At 31.1% G+C, this 26,121-nt stretch overlaps 1 protein-coding gene across 1 annotated transcript in view; it reads right to left on the bottom strand.

The window, feature by feature from the left end:
* The window catches only part of LOC124356669 (TBC1 domain family member 1), a 99,190-nt gene extending 73,663 nt beyond the window's left edge, over window positions 1–25,527 (bottom strand). The window contains 3 exon segments of the mRNA XM_046807801.1: window positions 14,581–14,787; window positions 23,611–23,847; window positions 25,306–25,527. Coding sequence (XP_046663757.1) covers window positions 14,581–14,787; window positions 23,611–23,724 — 321 coding nt within the window. The 5' untranslated portion in view covers window positions 23,725–23,847; window positions 25,306–25,527.
* Window positions 25,528–26,121: the final 594 nt, after the last annotated feature.

Here is a 26,121-nt window from a genome sequence, read left to right as displayed (position 1 = left end):
CCAGGTATCAACAGTCCCTTCTTTCTTGTTCTCCTTGACCCTTGAACTCAACTGTTCAGGCTTCTAGGAATTAAACAACTTGTCTTGTTTTGTTTGTTGAATCTTTTATTCTGATTAAATTATCCTCTTCATTTACCAAGATTCATCACAGTCACAGCTTACATATATGTCAGTGAATCTTATCTGACAATTTATTGAATTCTGACAAAAACAAACACTGATCAATAAAATGCACTGATTATTAATTTTCATATTCAATAATTCATCTTATAATTTTCTTTTAAAACAACATAGGCAAATGTATGAGTTAGTAATATAAAATCTGAACACTTTAGTGTTCAACGGTACAAGATATAAATAGGTCAATAAAATCAGATTTTATTGCAAGATATAAAATTGAAGATATTAACTCAGTACTTTTCCCCTGTAATTAAAACATGTTTGTTGAATAACTGTTTGAGGTAAATTCCAGAAATAAATCAATAAAAAGAAATCTTGTATTTTACAATGTACTGCTCTAGCAAGTTCAGCTTTTAACAATAAAAAATGTACACCCATTATTCCAACTTGAGTCAATATTACTTTAGTCATATAATCAAAAATAAGTAGTTAACAGACTATACTTAACCAGTCTGCTGGAATGTATTTATTTTTGTATTTATGTATTTTTTATTTGTATTTGTATACTTTTATATTTCTGTTCATAAAGTGATGGTAATTTCTGAATCCATACTTTATTGCGGTTGAACTAAGATAAAATATAAGTAGTTTACGAAATCCTTTAAGCATTAATAAACTTAAACAATCAGAAAAAAATATTTGAAGTAGAAAACGAAAATAATGTTACAAACAGCTTTACCAGTTTTTGGTTTGACTGAGGATGTTTTTTTGACTAAGGATGGTCTCTACAGTAAGCCAAAAATATCTCAGATTTCAATTATATTATCTATGTATCAAAGCATTGTGGACTGGAAGACTTGAACGTTAATTAGAAACAGCTGACTAGAGGTAATTGGAGGATTTGGAAAGTGCAGTTAAGAACAAAAATAGCAGAGTAGTTCAATATTATGTTATATAAAAGAGTTCTAGGAAAGGTTGATGACACAAGGGCAAGACCATCTGTGTTTGTTCACCAAACAGTCCAGCTGGCATCTCCTAGTTACTAATTAGAGCAAGCAACTCTTTCTTAACACCTGAAGAACACTAGTCAATGTGAAGAGGTACAAAATCATTTCCAGCATTTTATTTACTTACAATGCTTTACTTGAAGGTTACTTCAAAATGGTTCATTATATAGCCTCAAACAAGCCTTTATACAATTTCTGCTTAAGTCATCACTCAATAATCATTCATTTTGAATAATGCATTAAGAACTTGCACCATTAATACAGAAGGGACAAATGATCTGCACACGCTGCCGAAGCTGTATTAGCCATCCATGAAAAATTTACCTAACATAGAAGCGCTGTGATTAATTTAAACATTTTAATTGAATATAAATTATTTCAGATCAAAACAGACTTTCACTATTAATATTATTTTCGCAATAGTTTTTTTCTCCTAAGAATATTTACAACTCTATAAATTAGGCATCATAATCAAGAAATAAATCATTTATAAACTATAATTGTTTTAAAGTGTATAATCACGCAACATTTTTTACTGAAATTAATAAAAAAAAAACACTTATTATATTCCAATTACAACTTTTTTAGGAGTTCACATTGATGGGAGTTTTACTTAAAGACAGCATGTTCATTCATTATCGAATAAGCTTAGTAAGACATATTACCTGATTTATTTTCTGTGTCTTCAAAAGTAGATATAAAAACACTGCTAACAGTTTACTATGCATATGTATATACCTACCTAACATATGGCATCGAATTCTGGGGTGATTCAGTTGAAGTAAACAAGCTTTTCGTCATTCAAAAAAAGATAATCCATAATATAAACCATATTACGTGCGATGCATCCTGCAAGTCCAGTTTTAGAGACTTAAAAACTGCTTACTCTTCCATCAATTGATATATATCCAGAATTATATACCAGATTATGATCAAGAAAAATATAGCAAATTTCAATTCATCCTTTAATATATATAATTATTCTATCAGACACAATAATATTTAGCCTTTACACAAAGCATAAGCCTTTGAGAAATTTCCTGAGTATGGAGGAATTCGTCTGTATAATAAATTGACCAATGATGTCAAATTAAGAAAATCGTTTGAAGGTTTTTAAGAAGAAAGTGAAGGGCTATTTGCTGTGGTAAAGTGTTTTTACAGTGTAATTGAATTCTTAACTGAAAAGCAACAAGATTTTTAATCATTATTTCAATTGTGTATCTTTTTTCATATTGTGTTAGGAATTTTACTGTTTGCGGTCTATTTTTATTTTTAATGCTTAGTGCTTAATGTTTTAATTTTAAATTTTATTACTATATGAGTTAATCTATACAATTTATATTTTATATTTAATTTATATTTTAATTTAGTTTAGGTCTTTTTAACAAATTGACATATCATCTACCAATAGGTAATTAATGACTGTTATAAACAGCATTATGTGACAACATGAAAAAAATAAATAAATGAATCTATTTTTAAACTTAGATTTGGTTTCTTATTTACATGAAGTACAAACAATAATTACTTCTTAAATGTGTTCAATTTACAACCTATAAACTAAACTATAAACAAAATATTCTTACAATGTTATTTTCTGAATTAAGACTCAGAGCGGTTACTAAGTGAAAGAATTTTAATAAACCACTGAATGTAAGAATCTTTATTTAAACATAAAGACAATTAAAAAATATTGTAAAAGAATTATAGGGATTGTAAAATCCAATTCCAATTTCCTACCTCTTCATATTTGTAATTTATACAATATACACACTGATGCAAATTACTCAAAAGTAAAAAGAAAACTTACTTTGAGTAACATTTTTTATTCATTATTTTTAATTGTGACTTACAGGAAATTTTTTCAAGTATGATAATTTTTTTGCCTATTAAGCTTCTGAGTTTAATAGTCATAGTAAAACCAGAACATGATTGACAATTTCATCGCTTTACATTAAAAGAAATATATTATTTTGATAGTGTAGTAAGTAAATTAATATTTAGGTCAGTGTCCTGTCCAAGAAGTTACTACTTTGCCAACAGGTAGAACTAACTGGCCAAGTCATGATGCCGCTGATTAAGATTAATTAGCAGGAAGCAAAGAAGTAGTCTACAGAGGCACAGCCATGTGCAGTACACGTGCCTTACACGTGAACAGATGTCATACAAGAATAGATTTGGCAGCATGCATCCAACTAATCCCAAGAATACCGGTATCCTTCTGGCCAAACTTTCCACATCATCAAAAAAGTCAATATACTTTCTTCAAATTGCTATTATTAGACAGACGATTATGTACGGATGTTTTAATAAATCAGTAAGAATTGCAATCTTAAGAAAAGTGGCAACGACTAATTTAGAATGTTAGGTGGACCTGAGAAAAGTCTAAACTTTATCCTCCTCTGGGAAATTTCTCTTCTGACATGAAAATTCTTTGAAACAATATGATTAACTGGATTTCATTTGCACTGTTGTACAGGATATAATATCAATAAATTACTTATAAATAATATAATTTATACACACAGGAGTTTATATTTAAAATATATGTTTGCCTCTAAGGCAACAATTTTACAAAGCATTTTCAGAGAGTTAGAATGCAGAAAAAAATAAACTTTGAGTTTCTATTTTCTATTTCCTAATATATGGGCAATGGCTATACAATACATCTCTAAAGATCATAATAAACTTTAAATAAAAAATGCTTCAGGAATCATAATTTGGATATAAATGCCCATACAAAAGAAAGACAACACAAACAAGATTACTCTTGCATCTGCACAAATTAAATAAGTATTGGAAAATTAGAATAAAATATACTGACCGGAACAAATAATACATTTGATAACAACCAAAGCATTCAAATTACAATTCTATTTTGCAGAGAACTTCACATTAAATCACTCAGAACTTGTCAGATTGTAATTTAGTAACTGTATGGGCACCGCCTCATTTCTCATGCTATTTTTATTCCGAGCACAAGCTTTAGAAGAGGCTCTTTCCCAAATAAAGGAATTAAACTGAGGTTTTCCTCATGAAACTTCCTTATGGGCCACGTAAATAAACCAGAAGACTATAAATTACAGGTTGGTGGCATGTGTAACCTTGAATCATGTTAGGGCTGGCCTCAGGGGCAACCTCTACTAGTCTGCCTCTTTTGCAACACTTGACTTAGTTGGTCTGATAAAACAGCAATGTGGAGATGGTACTCTCGTCTTCTGCCATGGCAATTGTCACTGAACCTACTATAGTATTAGCAATGTGGAGAAGGTACTCCCACCTTCTGCCATGGTAAATTGTCATTGAACCTACTATAGTATTAGCAATGTGGAGAAGGTACTCCCACCTTCTGCCATGGCAATTGTCATTGAACCGACTATAGTATTAGCAATGTGGAGAAGGTACTCCAACCTTCTGCCATGGTAAATTGTCATTGAACCGACTATAGTATTAGCAATGTGGAGAAGGTACTCCAACCTTCTGCCATGGTAGGTAACTGTCATCGAACCGACTATAGTATTAGCAATGTGGAGAAGGTACTCCCACCTTCTGCCATGGTAAATTGTCATTGAACCGACTACAGTATTAGCAATGTGGAGAAGGTACTCCAACCTTCTGCCATGGTAATTGTCATCGAACCTACTATAGTATTAGTAATGTGGAGAAGGTACTCCCACCTTCTGCCATGGTAAATTGTCATTGAACCTACTATAGTATTAGCAATGTGGAGATGGTACTCCCACCTTCTGCCATGGTAAATTGTCATTGAACCTACTATAGTATTAGCAATGTGGAGATGGTACTCCCACCTTCTACCATGGTAAATTGTCATTGAACCTACTATAGTATTAGCAATGTGAAGATGGTACTACCACCTTCTGCCATGGTAAATTGTCATTGAACCTACTATAGTATTAGCAATGTAGAGAAGGTACTCCAACCTTCTGCCATGGTAAATTGTCATTGAACCGACTATAGTATTAGCAATGTGGAGATGGTACTCCCACCTTCTGCCATGGTAAATTGTCATTGAACCTACTATAGTATTAGCAATGTGGAGATGGTACTCCCACCTTCTGCCATGGTAAATTGTCATTGAACCGACTATAGTATTAGCAATGTGGAGAAGGTACTCCCACCTTCTGCCATGGTAATTGTCATCGAACCTACTATAGTATTAGCAATGTGGAGATGGTACGCCCTCCTTCTGCGATGGTAATTGTCATTGAACCTACCAGCAACATTTTGAACATTTTGATTTTACAACTCCCTTATTACTTTTATCCTAATGATGGGTGTTACTCAATACATGATTAAACACTATTTCTAATTTTTTGTTATAAAACAATAAAACTATTAAATAGTGATCTCAGTTATGATTGATATTTGGGTCTTTTGTGTTGTATGACCTAATTTCTTTAAACGTTTCCTACGTTTAATATGAGTGTTTCTCTGATGCAATAATGCTATGAATACATTTTTAGACCTGTATTACACCAATACATGAAAGTAGGTAAGCAGTAATCAGTGAGCGGCGACCAGTAATCATTGTTCCTTATTTTATCGCAAAATCCGGTTTCATCTGGTATTGGTGCAGGTCCCGGTCTACCTATGCAGTCGCAGTGTCTTGTACCTAACCTAACTTACTTTAAACGTAGAAAACGTTTTAAGAAATGAGGTCGTATAACGCAAAAGACCTTGATATTTTTTTAATATACCTTCATCAAAACATAGTATAAAAAATTGTAAATAAGTATTTTTACGACATTAATTTACTGCTTAAATACACATTTTATACATACATTATGATTGAATATATTTCATATCAAAACAACTTTAAATATTCATTAATAATAAGAAAATTCATTTTTATCAGTCTCGCAAAACAAATGATTTGTGCAAGGGCTTTTATTATATTCTTTATAAAACTTACTGAAAATTTTCGTAAATACATTTCAACAAAGTTTTAAAGATTGAAGAATTAATACTTTCACTGAATACTCATAGAATGCAAATTTTTTACTTAGAACTGTCTATCATCACTTTACAATAAAACCCTATAAGAAAGTCAGGCTATCTAAAGGTGCAAAAACGTGACAAGCCTGAAGGACACATTAGTGAGTGAGTCACAACCAATTACTGGAGGCAATTGTTGAGGCTTTGATAGATATGCTGACATTCATAATGGCCTTACACGCTTATCAGACCTTAGTGATACACATTTCACACTATTATTGATCCACCTTCCGCAGAGGCAGAGATGCTGGTTGCACAAAACATTTTCCATCTAAAATATCTTTCCTAATAGAATTTCAAACGTCTGTTACCCTACTGAGTCTGGCTCTACCCATGATGATAGAGTACAAAATTTTTTTTCTGGTGACAGATTGACCTAATGTGATCAGCAACACACAATACGTAAATAAAAAACTAAGTAAAGAGTTTTCACTCTTTCTCTATCAATTAACCTTAACAGTCTTAGAATGGTATATTATGCTTATGTCTATTCTAGAATGACTTATGGAACTTAGAAATACTAACTGATTCTGTGGAATGTAAGTTAGTGTTTGTAATGCAGAAAAAAAATAATCTGACCATGGTTAAAATAAACGCACAACACCATGTGAACCTTTTCTCAATATTGACAGTTCCATCGATGTATATTTTTATGTTACGTCTATTCATGAGGAAAAAACCCATTTTATAGAGAGCAAAATCACTTTCATAGCTGTAATAAACGTGCTAACTTTTTACAACATCCAATTCCTAGAACTCGACAATTTGAGAAATTTCCCCAATATGGTGCTATAAGATAACAAGCTGCCTGGTAATTTTAAGTCATTGAAGAAATTTGAAACTTTCAAAAAAGAAATTTTAAAATATTTCACAAATAAATGCTTTTACTACGTTGACAAATATCTCCAAAATATGTAATTACGGATTTTAATAATCTAGTGCTTATGTTGATTACTTGGTAATTCGTTGTACTAACTGATTTTATGTGATCATATGTATGTATCATATTGTATGATCATTTTCTATTTATGACAATGAATCTGTTTGACTATTGTAAAAATAGTATTATGTCAAACGTTTTGTGCAATAAAGAATGAATTGATATAATATTTTTTTAAGTATTTCTGTCCAGAAAATTTGTGATTTAAATCTAAAATTAAAAAGGTTAATCATACATTTGTGTATAATATTTCCAATGGCTACCTTTACTAATTAGACTTCACTTTAGCATGACTGATCAGACAGCCTGATTGCAAGAACAATAGCATTCATTTAACAAGCAGTTACCTTTTATTACCTTACATTAGTCATGGTTAGCAATAACTGTTGTACCAGACAAGGATTTTACAAGAATCGTATTTGTAAAACATTAACAAAGTTAAATATTCAAAATAAAGACATTCTTTTAGACTTTTTTAAACACTTTTTTCCAACCTAAATCTCTTATTATTGTTTCCAAAATCATTAAGCTCTTGTATTTCCCAATACATTAAATATATATTTTTTTTTACTTTTCAAAAAGTAAACACTAAAAACATCAGTTATTATCTTGTGCATGTGTAACCAAATTATTCTATCAAAGCCCACCACTAAATATGAGAATAAGAATCTCTTCATTATCATTTATTAATTATTTAACATCGTTATAGGCAATATCTACAAATAAAAATTATAGAACAATACACTATGTAAGCCTGTATCGTGTTAGTTTAAAACATAGTAATATAATTAGACTAGACATAACAAATTACTTTAGGTCTAAGACTAACAAAAAACCCCACATATATGAGCCACCATCCAGGCCTGACCCCATTGGAGTGCTTATCCAAAATAGGTCAGTTCCAACCTGGGAAAGTAATTGATTTTAGTTAATAGAAATTAAGATTTACTTCAGAACAGTTATAACTTGAGTACATGGGTACTTGGTTTTGTGTGCTTTTTCACAAATAAAGCTTTATACTCAATTGGAGAATTATTATCAAACAATTAGCAGAAAACTGCTTAAAAAATAATTGTAAATATTAGAGTTAGTTTTAATATAAGTTTTAGTATTAGTTTTAGTTTTTTATAGTTATTCATGTACAGTTGATGTTTACATTTAATGTAGCTCAATGTATGTTTTGGAATAAAGAAAATTCTCTCTCTCTCTCTCACCCAACATTTCCAGTTTTCACCAATATCCTCCAGTCAATGATAATTATGCAGGCAGTATATTTTGTGGCTGTAGCTTTGCTGACGTACTATTAGGTCCTAATGACTGGAAACTTTCCATGAATGATAACAAGCTTTAATCAGTTAAAATCGAATTTAATTTCAAGTGGGTATTTTTTAGCACTTTTATAAACTAGCAACTAATGTCTATTCTTCACAAGACTGAAAAGTTATGGTATTATCAGTTTATAAAAATTAAGTTATACATGTGATTATTATTATTATTAAACAAGGTAATTAGCTCTTTCTTGACTTGATATTTCTCATTTTATGTTTATCTACAGCAAGACAGTGACATCAGTATTTGACTATTCTATATTTAATATAATTAACCCCTTAAAAATTAATAATTTCAAGATCATGACAACTTATTTAATGAAAGCATATATCAAGTACCTTTTTATAAAAAAAAAAAAACAATTAAATGAAACAAAAGATTGCTGTCGACATCAGAATATTAAACTATATGCCCACAATATTTTTGGTAATCCAATGTTTAATAAAGTACAATATAATATTAAATATATTATGTCTTTGCTCTAATTATTCTGAATCAAATTCTGTATTCAGTTTTCATCTTGCATAAAATAGCAGCATAGTTGATTGATTTCCAGAGTATAACATTTGAAAAAAACCATTTTTTTTTAAGTCTCAGCAAATTTTCAGGATTAAGAATATTACATAATAAAAGTTTCACATTAAATAACAAAAATTATATTAAAGATGACAACAGTATAAAGAATTGAGCAGACTGGTTCATGGCCAAGGTCATTACTAGAGAGGGGGCAGGCAGGCAGGCAGAGAGATAGAGAGGGAGAGAGAGAGAGTAGCTAAGACCTTGATGGAAGTAATATTTAGTAACATGCCTATAAAATTAAAATAAAATCTGTAGGTTAACCGGTCACAGACCATGGACTACTCAGTTAAATGTGTAAGTATCTATTATATATAGAGAGAGAGGCTGTTCAACAACGATCGAATTTCCTGTGGAAACGACAATTACAAACCCATTACTCTGCTTCCTGCACTTGCCCAGTTTGTATGCCACAGCCTTCCTGATGTTATCTTTTTATAAAATTTCAAATAACTTTCCCTTTAACTAGCAAACAAATTATGTGATTTAGAATTCAATGCATAACTGATGTGTGAGTATTTGGACAATAATGGAAATCATATTAACTTGTCTCTTAACTCAAACATACAACAAAAATGTTACAGTTGTAAGAGGTCAAAGTCAGTTTTAGCTTTTACAACTATTTTGGAATAGTTGTTTTCCTAGTCTTCTATTTTCATTTGACAAAAATGTTTGAATTACCTTTATAAAATGTTAATTAACGTAAATTAACTTTTCAGCCATCATAATGAATGCCGTTAAACTTATGACGAAAGAGCAAAGTAATGTGGTAAAACTGTGACATTTTTATGAGAGAAAACTAGGATTTTTATTTAAACCAAAGTAATTTGTAACAAATAGTGCTGCTATTATATAATACAAACACTTTCCCTTTAGACATTATAGTTTGCCACTTCCACCTATGACCTTCAATGCTAAAACCATTTATAGTTTTGTATTGAATGCTACTGTTACCAAAAATTCTGTTTATTTTTTTAATTGCTAATGAGAAAAGATAATTTAATATAAAAATATATTTTTACATGGAGATTACTTTTAATACTCTATGAGTAATATTCCCATTATAAATAACAAACTATGTACTATTTGTAAACAAACAACTCCAAAAATAAAGCCCTAAAACCAGGGCCAGACCTTCAAAGCCATAAAAAACTAAACAAATCCAAACTAGGGAAAATCTCCGAATCTTTGGGCAAAATGTTTCATCAGTAAGTTGTTTGACTAAACAACAAATTAATGTTTTGTTTTTTTTTATACACCAAAAATATAACTTAACAAACAACACAATCTTCATTATGGCTTCTGTAAAATGTTATTGTTACCGTGTGTAAGGATAAGTTGTGTTGATAAATTGTCAAATAAATAAACAGCTGATTGTTTTGTTTGTCAACACCAATCCAAGTGGAATACCAGCATGACGTCAAAACTGTCCGACCAACTTCTTGCTCAAGGCCAAATAAAAACTCTTCTACCGGTTTCACGCTTTACTTTAAAAAACTGCCTAAAAATGTCACTAATGAAGCTGAAATCATAATAGTCAATGTGAGCTACTAAACTTCTGTTTTGAAGGACGGATGATCATCATAGAACAGTACTAACAAGAATGTAACCATCAGAATGGAATCATTCTAGCACTATCAATACAGCAACTCATAAGTTTATTGTAATGTAAAATGATGAAACAACTGATTAAAAAAAAGGAAAAATAATACACAAAGAAACTAACCAATTATTAACTGAACATTAACCTTGAAAATTGTAAGGCTAATTAATATATTAATAATCAACTTAATACCATACTGAAATTTTATGATACTCGCATAATGATACTGCATTTTAGACCTCCTGTCTGATATTTGACAGGTACGTTCCTTGGTTTCAAACAAATATTAATTATGTGGTTTCATTTTTAAGTTACAAGTTTACATACATACTTTTACTTACAGTGTTATTTTTTATGACTATTACTTTGATCTAGTGAATAGATGAAACAAACAAAAATCATGTTCCATTTCATAACAGTGAAAAAAATTTGTTTAAGTTTCTCAGAACCTAACAAAAACACTCCCTTGCTTTTCCTACATCCTGTTTAACAAGTGACTGCTTTGTTATCATTGAGACTTTGGACAAGCACGGTTAATTAATATCTTCAGAAACACTTGATGGGTTGGTTCCAGCGTTTAAGAATCTGTTATAACTATAAACTGCTAGATTTTCATTTCATATTTCCAGGATAAACGATTGAGTCATGAGTGTTAACATGATGCAATCAATTTTCAGAACCTAACAGTTAAGATTTTTATATGGTATGGCTTAAGGAAATTACATTCTCTAACTAAATATAAATTTTTTTACTGACATGTTTTTTTAATATAATTATTTCTTGTGAGAAAATCTTTTTATAAATACTGTTATTTCTTCCTGTCATTTACTTATTGTAAAATACATATTCTAACTTCAACCGTTTCCCTTAGGAATATACTCCCAAATTCTTCTTCAAATGCCTATCATTCTTTGAGGAATGATCAAAACAATTGTTTTCTAATTTTACTGTCAAAAAAGGTCTCTTTTAGGTTTTTTAAATTATTCCAATCATAAACTTGATTGCACCACCCTACATGCTTTGCAATTCCTTATAAAAAGAAAATCTTCAATCAGGCTGTTGCTACTTCATGATGGGATTTTCCTTCCCTTTTAGTTTAAGAGAAAACTATGTTTATGTTACAATAGTGGACCCAGATAATTTAAAGGCCAACTTTTAGTTCTTAATGCACTTTTGGTATTTTAGTTGTATTTTGTTGAACCAGGTTAAAAATACAAGACCACAGAAAAAGGAAACATTGCTGTAAAATGATTATATCTGTGGTTTGAAGATTACAAGGCAAGAATAACTACTTCATAATCATCATCCCATGTCTGTCAAACTTGTTTCTGCATTGTTTTTTTATTGAAAGGAAGACATAAATGTGTTCAATGGTTCTCTTACATGTTTTGAAATTTAATGGTTTTTTTATATTGTTAAGAATTAAAAGTATATTTTAAAAATCATAAACAAAAATAATTATTTTAAATATAAGTTACAGTTTTTTCGATTAAAATTAAAGACTACTATAACATTGATGGAGTACAATTGCGTAAGAAATACTAAATCACAGTCAACACAATACTTTTCAGAGGTTCAGACCCATGTTAACACATTAGAAGACACAATGTTTCAATCAGTTTGTCAGCCAACCCATGTGTTGGTGATGATGTTATAACTATAGAAACATCAATGATCGTGGAACAATTTATTCGGACGAAGGTGGTTCTATTTTGGTGCTGCGCTCCTACACCGATTTGTTGAACTAAGTATGTAGTACATTGTGCACGCCAACTACAGAACATTGCTTTATTGCCTTTAAGTTTTGTTTGGTTGGCTGAATCGGCTGCTGCAAACGTGATTTTTATCTATCCTATAAAATGTACCATTAGGTACCATTCAAATTTATTCCAAAATCTAATTTGTTAAGAATTTGTTTTATAAATAAACCTTATTAGTTACAATCTATTATAAATTTTAGAAAACAATAATGGTTATGTTTCAATTTAGTATACAATTCCTTGCTTCATTGAAGTGGTAAACATTAGTGAAGGAAACAATGGAATAATTCAAAGTGTATCTTTAAATTATTTAATTTGACACATTATTGAGTACATTATCTATATTCAGAGTTTTGAAAGAAGTAGTTTATATTACAATAAGGTGACAGATTTAATGACATCAAGTAAAATATCATAAAAAAGATTTTATGATTTTATAGTTTGTTATTTTTTTTATGTGTTCTTAGAAGCACTCCCTGCATAAATAAAGGTGGCCTGGACATTTCTTAAACCACATTGTTATTTTTAGTACACTTTTGCACCCCACTTCTTCCATACCTTTTTTACAACACATCTTAGAAACTTTTCCTCATCCTTCTTCTTAAATGTACTTTACCCAAACACCCCGTCCCTGCCAAGTGATGATGTTCTGCCTGCCTAATGGGAGTCAGTAAATCTTAAACTTCTAATTTCATGAGTGAAAACGCCAGCTTTTCTTTGAATGTTGCAGTGAACATGAAATCACTTTTTTTCCTTCCTTTCACGTAATGAGTGTAGATGAAAAATGATTGACTACAAGAGTCCCCCAAGGACGAATTCTTATTACAGTACTGTATTGTGTACTCCATCTTCCAGTTAAGAAATGTTTTAATTTGGTTTAATATTTATAAACTGAAGATGACACTCAACAGTGAGACCAAACATTCAAAGAAATGAATTGTGTCAGCAAAACTTTGACATGGTGAGAACCGAAAACTAGATGGTAGTCGTGACAACGGATATATATGCCTACGGGTGTTTTCATTTAAACCACCAAAACCGGAGCCGAAAAATTCAACTTTCTGAACAGTCCTGTAAGTAGTCTGCTGGTAGGAAGTGAGGATAAGTCCTAGAGTTAATCTGTGGTATTTTTCCTTTATCTGAGTAGGTACCGAAGACAAAATATTTGTCTCTACCCTGTACTTTCTTGCTCCTTCTTATCCAAGTATCCAATGTCGTCCACCAAAACTTTATCCTTTTAGTCGTCATTGTCCACAAACAAGATCTTGATTCCAAAAGTTCAAATAAGGACACATCATATTAAAATTTCGCCATGACTATCCATTGCGGAGACATTGCCAATGCTAGCGAAAACAAGTCTCCCGATTGCCGCTGTTTCCTGTGAATCGGACCTCGTGTGTGAACGTGCACGTAAAATACTCTGGCCCCGGGGCTCACAATAGGTTTAGATGAGGCCAGACTGCACTACTGATCGATAGGTGCCGGGCCAGTAAATTTACCGAAATTGGCTTAGTGTGTACTACTACATTTAATAACACTGCTCTCAGTACCAGAACCGAATCCGGTTTTGCCAGTGTGTGTGTGTGTGTGTGTGTGTGTGTGTGAAAACTCCCAAAGAATTAAGATATAGTGAGCAAAACACTGGACAAAAATTCTATTTATAATATTTTAACTTAAACATTACGTGAGCATCAATCATTAATGCAACAAAAGGTACAGCAAAATCTTGTGCTGCAGTTGATATGCTAAACTTTAGGTACCATAGTTTTCTTGGTCAAAATATTATTAATTTAAAGAGAACTCTAGTCAGCTGGTGGCCATCTGATCACAGCTTAAAACTGTGTTACCAACAGAAACTCATCTCAAATCCATAAATGGTTCACTTCAGAAACTTGGATTCTAGCATCTCAATGCAAATAAATTGTAAAAATATTATTGTCTGTTAGTACTAACTGTTTATAATATATATTCAGTACACAGATTTTTCCATCAGAAACTCTATCTTGAATATAAATTGTATACCATATTATAATTTATACTCAAAACATAAACTAAACTAACTAATATTATTTAACACATTCACTCCCAGAGCGTACACAAGTTGACAACATTACTCCAGCTCGAGACTGGACAATGTGCCACTTGGGAGCCAAAGTGGTTAACCAGAACTAGTAAACTAAAATTAACTAAGTATATAAAAATATAAGTATAAAGTTTAAGGCAACTCACATCATCTGGATCAAGTGTCTGGAAAAGGTAGCAGTAAAGAATGGACTCTGTGAGATCTCGCAGAAAATAGCCAAAACTGGTGACATTGCCATGAATCATCATATGGCGACAGACCAAGTGTAGGGGATGGGACAAGAGAGGAGGATCTCTGGCTCGTGCCACATCGCTGTAGCATATCAGACATCCATTCTTCACACCCACCGACACCTACAACAAAATTCATGTTATAGCACCTATCACTAATTGATAGAGCAAGAATTGATTCACTATTCTCGGCCAACATCGCTGTAGCACACCAGATATCCATTCTTCACACCCACCGACACCTACAAACAAAATTTATGTTATAGCACCTATCACTAATTGATAGAGCAAGAATTGATTCACTGATCTCGGCCAACATCGCTGTAACACATCAATCCATTCTTCACATAAAGGAACATATAAAGTCTCGTAAAAACCAAACCAAAAAATGGCACAAAGGGCTAAAAATACCTACTGTGTTTACAGTATAACATGTTCTTGTAATAGGAATAAATATGCGAGACAAAAAAAAACCACTAAATGTAAGAATTAAAGAACATAAACAAAAAAAGAAAATAGGACTAGTAGAAAAGTTTAAAATTGCTCAACATTGCTGGTCTGAAAATCATCACATGAAATGGGATGAAGCCAACATAATACACTGCAAGGAGAATTTTTTTAAACACAAACTTATTGAGGCTTTATACACAAAACTAACAGGCCAACAGCTACATCAACCTTTGGTTGAAGTTAGACCACTTTGAAATGAAATGAAATGAAATGAAATGATTTATTAGCCCAATAGAACATTACAATGTTTATAAGGCTCGTCAAGAAATAATAACACTAAATACTAAATAAACAATTAAAAAAAAAAATACTAACTACAACACAAGTAACATAATAGCTAATACTAGGTGGTATGATATTTCACATCTTAATTATTTTCTGGTGAATTCGGGACGAAAATCGTCAAAAGCATAAATTTCAGTTTGAAGCATGTATTCTTTAATAGTTTTTTTGAAAGCCTTTAATGTAGGAATCTCTCCATGCTAAAGGTAATTTGTTAAAAAAATGCTGACTATTGTAAGAGAAAGATGTTTTAAAATGGGTTGTTCTGTGTATAGGAACAGGTAGAGAATAACTATTACGTGTTGTGTAGTTATGATGGGAGATAAAGGGATTGGACTGTATTCTTTTATATGTTTGAGTTTAAAACTTCATTATGTAAATACTTCTTACTGTTAAAATTTGAAGATTAAAAAAAATGTCCTCTACATGATTGATTAAATTTCAAATTTCCTAGAATTCGGATTGCTCTCTTTTGAGTTTTGAAAACCTGTTCAATAAATGGTGAACTTCCCCAGGAGACAATTCCATATCTCAACACAGATTTGAAAATAGCCAAAATAAATAGTTTTTGCTGTTCTTAAGTCAGTCAAGTCTCTAATTTTACGAATAGCATAACATGCTGAATTTAGTTTCCCATTTAACTGACTGATGTGATTTTCCCATCTAAGATTGTCATCTAAGTAACACCAAGAAATTTACAATTTTTTTGTAGAAGTAAGTTTACTTTGGTAAAAAGTTATTTCAAGTTGTTCTCTAAAAGTTTCTAATAAAGTGAAAATTAAGTATGGATGTTTTGGGAAATATTTAAGGATAGTTTGTTAGCTTTAAGCCAGTTAAAAATCAAACTAATGTTATCATATAATTTTTGAGATAGTTCAGTTTTATTGTCAGATTTAATCAAACTAGTGGTGTCATCAGCAAAGAGAATTAATTTGTCACATAAATTGAACTGCTTGGGTAAGTCGTTTATAAAAATTAAAAATAGTATTGGACCTAAAAACTGACCCTTGGGGTACGCCTGCCTCCAAATAGCGGGCAGGAGATAGATATTTATGGACAGAACCAGCACTGTTTTGAACTATCACTACTACCTGGCTGCGATCCCCTCAGAAAGCTACTAAACCAATTGAGAGCAACTCCTCTGATGCCATAATACTCCAATTTATTTTAACAAAATTTCATGGTCTCTACACAATCAAAAGCCTTCTGGAGGTCACAGAACAGGCCACAGGTCGACTGTCCCTGGTCCAAGGCAGTTAGCACATAATCAGTTAAACTTATAATAGCATCTGAAGTTGACAAATTAGATTGAAAACCAAATTGATTTTTATTTATTATTGAGAATGATTTTAAAAAATTTTCAAGCCGTAATTTTACAATAGTTTCTAATAATTTTGAAAAAACTGAAAGAACTGAAATAGGTCTGTAATTTTCTGCAAGATTTGAATTATTGTTTTTAAATATTGGAGTTACTCTGGCTACCTTGAGACATTCAGGGAAGACTCCGTGAGTCAGGGGAGCTATTCACCAAAGAGCAAAGAGGTTTTGACAGGATGTGGATGTGTTCCTTCAATATCCTTGGAGGTATTCCATCCAGGCCTGGTGACTTACTTGATTTAAATTTACTTATAACTTCAATTATCTCTTTTTCACAAACAGGATAGAGATAAAATGAACCATTAACAAATGGATTTGGCAAAAAATTTTGTGGGATCGTAATGCCTTGAATTCAGCAAGTCAAGTTGGTTTGAGATAATATGAGGTACACTTGTGAAGTGCCTGTTAAATGCTATTGCAACATCCATTGGCTCAGTAATATCTTGTCCATTAACAATTAGATTAATGTTTTGTACAGAAGAGCGAATTGATTTAGTCTCTGAATTAATGATATTCCAGGTTGTTCTTGGAATATTTTTAGAGGATTGTATTTTATTTACTAGGGGTTCTCTTTTTTGCATAAAGGACTATTTTCTTATGATGTTAAGGTAAGTTTTATATTCTTTCCAGCTATTTTCTGTGTTTATTGACTTGGCTCTGGCAAACAGCTCCCTTGACAGGACAGCACTTGCCCTAACCACAATCAGTTACCCAGGAATATGGACTTGACTTAAGTTTTGTTATTGTTTTTAATGGGAATGCTAATTCATAATATAATATCAGCTTATCAACAAATTTTGAGAAAATTTGCATCAAACCCGATTCACCAGAAATCACATCAAACCAGTCCTCCTTTTGCAGAAAGTCATGAAACATTCTATGACCCTGCTCAGAAAATATCCTATGTGTAATTATTTTACTATTTTCATTTTTAGTAATAAATTATTGACATTTATTTTTAAAATTTGAGGAAAAATTATGATCTGAAAAGCCAGAGTGAAGGTTAAGATTGATAGCAGATTCTGAGGTATGTTACTAACAATATTAATCTAAACAAGATTCAACATTTTTGGTAACTCTAGTAGGTTCATTTATAAAATATCTAAAATTATAACATTTTTAAAATATTCTTAAAAGCTAAAGACTCTGAGTTATGGTTTAATAAATTAATGTTAAAATCACCTAAGACAACTAAGTACTTTTTTCTCTTTCAAAGCTAATTCAAATAACAATTGCAACTTGGAAATGAATATATGAATATCGGAGTCTGGTGTTCTGTAACAACTAACAGTTAAAATATTTAATTTATTAGAATTAGTTGAAATTAACTCTATAGAGGAACATTAAAAAACAAAGTCTTCACTAAATTTACAAATATCATTACGTTCAATAAATTGTATATGATTTTTTACAAGAAGACAAGAACCTCCCCGTGTCAAACTAATTCTACAATAAATTGAGGCTACAACGTAATTTTTTATCTGAAAATATTTTTAAGTTTTTTGCTGACAACCAATGTTCACTTATAGGCAATTATATCTACATTTACGTCATGACTCAGATTACTCCAGCTGTATAACTTTATTTAGGATACTTTGAGCATTTTGGTGTAATAAGGTTAAGGTTTTTATATTATTAATATTTGTTTTTTGTGAATCTATACGGTTCTTACAGGTTAAAGAAGTATTGTTTTGTGAATGTGATATACAGGCTAGGTTACTGTTAATATTTTCTTGCGCTGGATGTTTTTTTGGTTTATTTATGCATTTTGCAGAGTTCTCATTAGGTGTTGATGCATGGATGTTATGTAGAATAATGTCAGCTGATGGATTCGTTAGTTGCCACATGAAGTGTGAGGGGTTTATTGATTAAAAAAAGTGGAGTTGTTTTCCCGGTGAAGGAGGAGCTTTGCTTTTACTACATGTTTGTCCTGGTGTATGGATGTCTTTTTGTACAATTGTGGGTTTTTTTACCTTTAAAGACTGATGAATTCGTTCGGCTTAAAAAATGTTTACCTGATTTGTTTAAGTGTAGTCCAAATTTAGTATAATGTGTATGATGTAGTGAACTCGTTGTCAATAAAATTACATAATTTTACATTACTAGCAGCCTCCTCAATCTTTACATTTACTTTTCTTTATACTCTCATTGAGAGCAGGCTGATCTAATCTATGAGGGATACCGATTATTGACATGTTAGTGTTGAGAGTTATATTAGAAAATGTATTAAAATTAACTACACTAGCACTAGTGGAGTCTGTGATGTCGTTTGTCCCAGCGAGTAAGATAGCATGATCATTAAAGGTAAAACTCCTAGTCAAGTCCTGCAGGTTGTTTGGCTACGTAGTTAAAAGGGGCTCCCGAACTGCTGACTACCGTTACCTCGTAACCGCTGCCTAGTTTGGCTTCGAGAATCGGTGCAAGGTCCCGGCCATGACTGTCCGCAGCATAATTAATTGAATACCAATATTAAAAAAAGAACCAACTAAGAAACCCAAAAAGATTTCACCAATTAAACAACCAATAACATTTTACACACACCATAATACAAAGGTCTAGGACCAAAACATACAGTCTTAAGTGGCTTGCCTTTACCCCTTCCCCCTCCTGACCATCGCCTTCCTTTACCATTGTCTCAGATAACATGACGCGATGCCAAAGAAAGAGCCGGCACTGATTTTCTTGTTAGTACCTATCCCACTTACACCTGTGCTAGTGTAGTTGGGCTCTTGAATTATAGTACTCGTAATTTGTGCACAGGACTCGCATCCTGTGCAGTGACAACACCTGGACTGGACTCCAAGCAGCTTCAGATATGTTTGAAACCTTTTCTTTCCTTTCTTTTCTTCTTTCTGTTCTTTATTTTTGTATGTATTAATACCACTCACATGACGAAGAGGATAGATTTCAATAATTCTCAAAAAATGTTATACCTTTTATAACATATAACGATGCAGATGTCCGATATCTTGTTATCCTTTCAAACCTTCCATCGTCAATAACAAACTTTAAACAATTATTCACACTTACAGAACCTCGACAGTTTTCCACTGTGAATTGAATATTTTATAATTCATCTTTTCTTATAATTAGTTCCATTTTATTATCAAGATTATTTTTTTTATTTTTGTGAATAAAATGTATTAAGTACAGTAAGTATAGTGAGAAAAATAAATTCTGTTGACTGTCAATACCATCACCACCAATACATATATGAATATAGTTCCTGTCACCGAACTACTAATTAATTACCTTTTTGAGGATCTGTGGATGCTAGACATAGTGTACACTCACTCCTTATACTTGTATTATTTATCTCCTGTTACAACTCATGACTTAAAGTCCAAAATCGTTGTATATTCAGGTGAGATGGGGAATAGTACTATGCTATCAGGAACAAAAAACAATGTTTACTTAGTTTTTATTTTTAGAAATATTTAAATGATTAATAATATTACCTACAGGATATGTTTCTTACCTTACTTTAATTTTTTTAATTGTATTAAACGATTTTCCTGTTACCATGCAAATATTATGCCATATATTTTATATAAGAATGAAAATAGTTGAAATAAGTTTTAAATTACTATAAGATTGATAGTTTTGAAAAAAGTGGTAACAATAAGCCAGGAGAATGGCCAAAAGGAACCAAAGTTCCCTTTTTAACGTACCACAATGATCCTATCTCATTAATGTTAAATTACCAGTTTTTTGTACACTTTTCTCAATAAGTAACAAAGATAATTATAGGTTGTTTTTAATTGAAACTTGGTATTGTAGCTACAATTTTAATGACATTTAACATTATTGTTTTAAAATTGTTTTTATTTTTGATAAATTTCTTATAAAATTACTAAAAAAGTAGGTAAACATTTTTTTATAATAAACCAATCAACACTTTTCTATTATGACTTTATGATATCTTATTGTTATTAAACACATCAATAAGAATAAGTAGAAAAAATCATCTTATTAGTAATAGTTTGTGAGAAAATTGCACCAAAGTTGCTAATGCTAAAGTTTTGGAAAACGCTCTTGGAAGACAACACTACTAAGCATAACTCAATTGCAAAGTAAGTTCTCAGTTTCATGACACGGTCTAGTTAACCTTAAAATTAAAATTGTAAAAAAAGTAAGTAAATATCAAGTATTCAGTATAAAATTGTTCAGGAAAAAAACAGAACATTACATTACATTACAAATATTTTTTTAATTCAGTTTTTTTAACTGTTCATGACTGCTCTTTAAAGAATAAAGGAATAAAAATGTATAAAAATTAAAATGAAGTTTTTAAACATTCTGGATATCAGTGGGTATTTCCATATTTAGTAATCTATGCTTGATTATACCCTGGAGGCGTTTTACTTGATCATCACAAATTGTTGACAGCTAAACTGAGATTTGGAGAGAACATTGTCAGATGGATCAACTCATGCCTGAGTGAATGGCAGCATGTTACAGTAGGGGGTGAGACTTCCTTGCCCATTCCTAAGCAGCGTGTTATGCCACAGGGTAGTTTTTTGGGGCTATTCTCTTCAATCTGTACACATCTGACCTACCCAGTTGTGTAAAACATTACATAGTCCATCTATATGCAAACGATTGCCAGTTACGCCAGGCCCTGGTGGTTTGTGACAATGATCAAAGCGCTGGGCATTGTGCTTGATAAAAAGCTCACTTTTCTGATCACATCACCCATGCCATTCAGCGGAATGCCAGGAAGGCTGAGGGAACTGTTTAGAAACCTGTTACCGTAATCCGCCAAAATTCATTTCATGCAGTCAGTCATTGTCAGTATTTTATTACTTTTATCCAGCATATGGGAATAGCCTCTCGAGGTAGGACATGGGAACGATTCAAAAGTTGCAAAACACTGCAGTAAGGTTTTTTTACTGCCTCTCACGTTTTGAGAACATGATGGCTAGAGACTGGTCGGTAAAGCTTTTCCTACTTTGGGCCTACACTTTATAATAATCTTCCTAAAGACATTAAATGTGCTGTAGTTTGTAAAGCGTTTAAATTCAAATTAATAAAAAATGTCATACGACTGTAGTAATTTTAAAATTATTTAGCTGTTTAAATAGTTTATTAGTTTTATTTTAGTTGTTAGATTAAGCTAAGTTAGTTTTAATGTCACTTGTAACTATAGTAATTTATGACATGAGTTATTCTAAAAAATTATTGAGAAACAACGCTTTTAAATAAAGGTTTTTTTAAAACTTAATTGCACGCTCCTGAACTATCAATCAGTCGTTCAATGCCTCTTCCATTCCTACCTGCCCCTACAAACGATAATATGTAACTTAAAATTAATAACAATGGTAATATGTAACTTCAAATTATAACAATGACAATATGTAACTTTAAATTAATAATAATGATAATATGTAACTTCAAATTAATAACAATGATAATATATAACTTAAAATTAGTACCGTAACAATCATAACATGTAATGATTAAATGTATTTTTCGAATTAAAAGTATTAAATGATACCAAGAAAAGAATTTTATATGAGATCAAAAAAGAAGAAAAAGTTTCATTAGAAAATATACAACTGTTTTCCTTGAATAGATTGACTCTTAACAAAACAATTTTGTTGACTTTGTGCTAAAATTGAAATGCGATCCTATTCCTGGTTTCAGAGAAAAACTAGCTTTGGAATTTTAAAGCGCCCCCATTTTGTATAGAGTGAACGATTGGAGGTCAGATTTGTGACATTATTTTTGACGTGACAACGTCTTAAATTAGGTTGCGGCTCGGAGTCACTCATGAAAAAGTGTAACGCCCGGTAACGTTACGATGCCCGTCCAGTGGGTCCGCCACACGGGATAAAGCAGATAACTATGTTTATTCGTGAAAATGTGGAGTGCTTAGATTCGTCATTTACAACAATAAAGGTAAATAATTGTACACTGATATTTCATTATCGTAAACATGATTGATTGATTAATTGTTAGATTGACACAAAAGTTGAGAAACTGAGTTTATAGGTTATGTCATACTATTGACAAATGTTGATAGTGTTAAGTAAATTATTAGTTTAAATCACTCTGCAATCAATCGTAATTCAGTCGATTGAGAAGAAACAGCGCGTATTGCTAGTCAAACATTTAAAATAACAAATTATAACCTCTAACCTGTCATAACAGTGCGACCAAACAAACGAACTAAACCGACCAATCACCACGCGCGGAGTTAGAATTTAACTGTGTTTAGCAAGAATTTCAAATTCCAATTTTAGTAAATGTTTTATTCAACTTTACCATTTACAATAACAAATTTTAATTAATTTCAAATTATGTACAATGTTTTAGTAAACAAAATATATTTCTATAGTTAAAATTTGTGCAATTCTTATTTTCATTCAATTCCTTGTTCCTATTGTGCAATTTAATAATATTCATATCAATAAATATTCTACCGAGAAAAAGATGTTGTCACGTAAAATCTTTGCCCGTAAAACCGACTTTACAGGCAACCATAATTTTTTTTTTTTTTTTTGAAACCTTTACTTTGATGTAGATTTAACTTATGCTCTAATTTAAGATTTTCTTCTAGTTCCTTGTAGACCATCCCCTGATATGGGAATAAATATATTTGCTTTAAAAAGTTTATCATGATATTAAAGTTTTTAATGCTATATTTTCAAAAAATATAACACTGTCCACATACATTTTGTACGCTCTGTATTAATTTGCAGAATAATATGTGAATAATGAGATCTTTCTTATAATAATAATAATAAAAAATTATTAACTCATATGGAAACTAACCTTTTGAAGAGAAGTTCCTTTGCGAATCTCGGCCAAAATCCATGGTATCATAGGGTTGGACAGCCTCCTGTCAGCTGTTGCATAGCCAAGATAGTCCACTTTGTACAACTTCATTATTTTTGCACTTTTAAAGTTTTGTACACTGATCACTTTTTGAAACACTTATAGTCCCACTTTGTCAAATAAATGTTGAGATATCCATACTAAGGATTTGTTTTGTTATTATCTTACAACATACTGTAACATAGTTGTAAATATTTAAAGCTTATATTTAAAGATTGAATAAAGTGGTAAATACAATCAGAAAGTTATAATACAACATATTAGCCCTATAGATGACATTTTAGCAAATCAAATTTATGTAATTGCACAAATGCTAATGAGCATACCTTTCTAAATTAATTTTAGGTAATATATTAAAGCATTTATTTATTTTTTTATGATTTATGAGCTACTGGGGTAGGGTACGATAAGCAGATCAGGTTTTTTTATATTGATACAGACAAACGATATTACTCAATTATAACTTTTGACATAAACTAACCGATCCTGACTTTGAACAATAAATAACCTGTATCAACTATAAACACTTTTTCATACAATAAACGTATTTTCTTTTGTAGATAAAAACAGACAGTCGAAAGCTTGTAAAGGACCGTGAAACAAAGTCTAAAAAGTGGCATGTCAGCCAACTGCTGGCAGATCATCTCGGTGAGTATTTGTGCAGAAGATTTGTACGGTTTTCTAGAGAAGATGCTTTAACAGCTTCTCGAAAACGATTAACCATTGCTATACATCAGAATTTTAAATATAAATAATTACGTACATCTCGTATTTCCTGTTATAAATGTTTTTTATGTTGTTATCATTTCATTATTATTCATGAGTTTTTCCTATTTCCAGTTCTAGTAGTTTTGTTGAATTATTAAAATTGTTAACCCCTAGCTTATTACTTTTGTTGTCTTCTCAAACTGTCAAAGAAAATGTTTCTGACAGTCCCATTATTAACTTATTTAGACAAAATGCTAATAATGTAGATAACCTAATTAATTAAATATTGATTATTGAAACAGAAATTATTTTTAAATTTTACTAGTATATTTTTACATCATAAGACAAATAGTCTACATGTTTATTTTTTTTTAAACTAATTCTATTCCATGACAATTTATACATTGTGCTCTTGTTATCATTATCATTTAGTATTTGATTAATAAAACAGATTACTTAGAGGCATGCCAATGTTTACCTTCAGAAATTGTATCTAAGGCAACTTGTAGGATGCTTTAATCCAGTTTGGTATTTAAAAAGTGTTCTATTTTAAGTTTTTGTTCAGTTTCATGCTATTTTAAAGAAAAACATCCATCTCTTAGTTTCTATTTAGATCACTAAAGTGTTAGTATGACACAAAACTATGTTATAGCACTGCCTATGGTTAAGTTAAGTGTAAAATTATAATTTTATAGACTATTCCAATAATGCATGTCTTTTGATAGAAAAGATTGGTAAATATAACACAAATTATTTAAATAGACAAGACAACAATGGTAACTTTCGATTATTTAGGACCTAACAGTTTAGAGCTGGATTAAAATTTTCAACAAACATGTTTGAAAAATTCAAAGGGCCTTGGGTGTACAAGTTACATTTTAAAATTATCTATTTTCAAAGAGCAGACATCAAAATTTCATTTACCAGTGTTTTGTAAAACCGGACACAACATAAAATCCAACCTACAAGAAACAACCACAACTTTTAGAATTATCTTACTTTACATCGATCAAAACAAGCCCGCAAACAAACACTAACTTTCAATGCTAAACATTTCAATTGAATTCAATTCAATACACAATACAAAATAGGAAAAGGAATAAACACTACAAACAGCTGTCTATGACAATAATATCAACCGTGTCTATCAACCTATCAGTTTGTGTGAGCCAGAGTTGGAGCTTCTCAATCCTCAATCTCGGTTGACACAAAGCGTAAAAACTGTAAATGTTATTAGGTGGGATTTGGAATTGGCTTTCCTTAAACTTGTTTCTCTATGTCACGTGAAACAACGAAAAATACAAATAACTCACACCTTGAGCTTGTTTAAAAAAAACGTTGTATAAAGAAAATGTATTATAAAAATTCACCTTTATACACAAAACTAGAAAGCATGCTTACTTTCATATAAATTATTTCTCGTAATGTTACTTTTAGTATCATTTGTATTTCGAATAATAACTATTATATTATTAAAGCGTGAATTACACTTAGGTTGATGTACTAAGGAGTCGTAATATCCCCTTAACATTATTTGTTTGTATCGACAAAGAATCAAATATTTTGTATGTATTTATAAAACTACATAATATGTTTTGTTTCCCGTACACATATAATACAATAATACAGTGCATTATGTTAACACCTTCAAACAGTATTTGCATGACAATGAACCAAACATTACTTTTTCTATTTAAAAAGAGAGGCCAACTAAACCTTACTCTGCCCTTCATCATGGGT

The sequence above is a fragment of the Homalodisca vitripennis genome, chromosome 3 (genome assembly GCF_021130785.1).
Source record: "Homalodisca vitripennis isolate AUS2020 chromosome 3, UT_GWSS_2.1, whole genome shotgun sequence".
Classification (NCBI taxonomy): domain Eukaryota; kingdom Metazoa; phylum Arthropoda; class Insecta; order Hemiptera; family Cicadellidae; genus Homalodisca; species Homalodisca vitripennis.
Note: the sequence above shows the minus strand (reverse complement) of the source record. Positions and strands in the feature narration are given on the sequence as shown.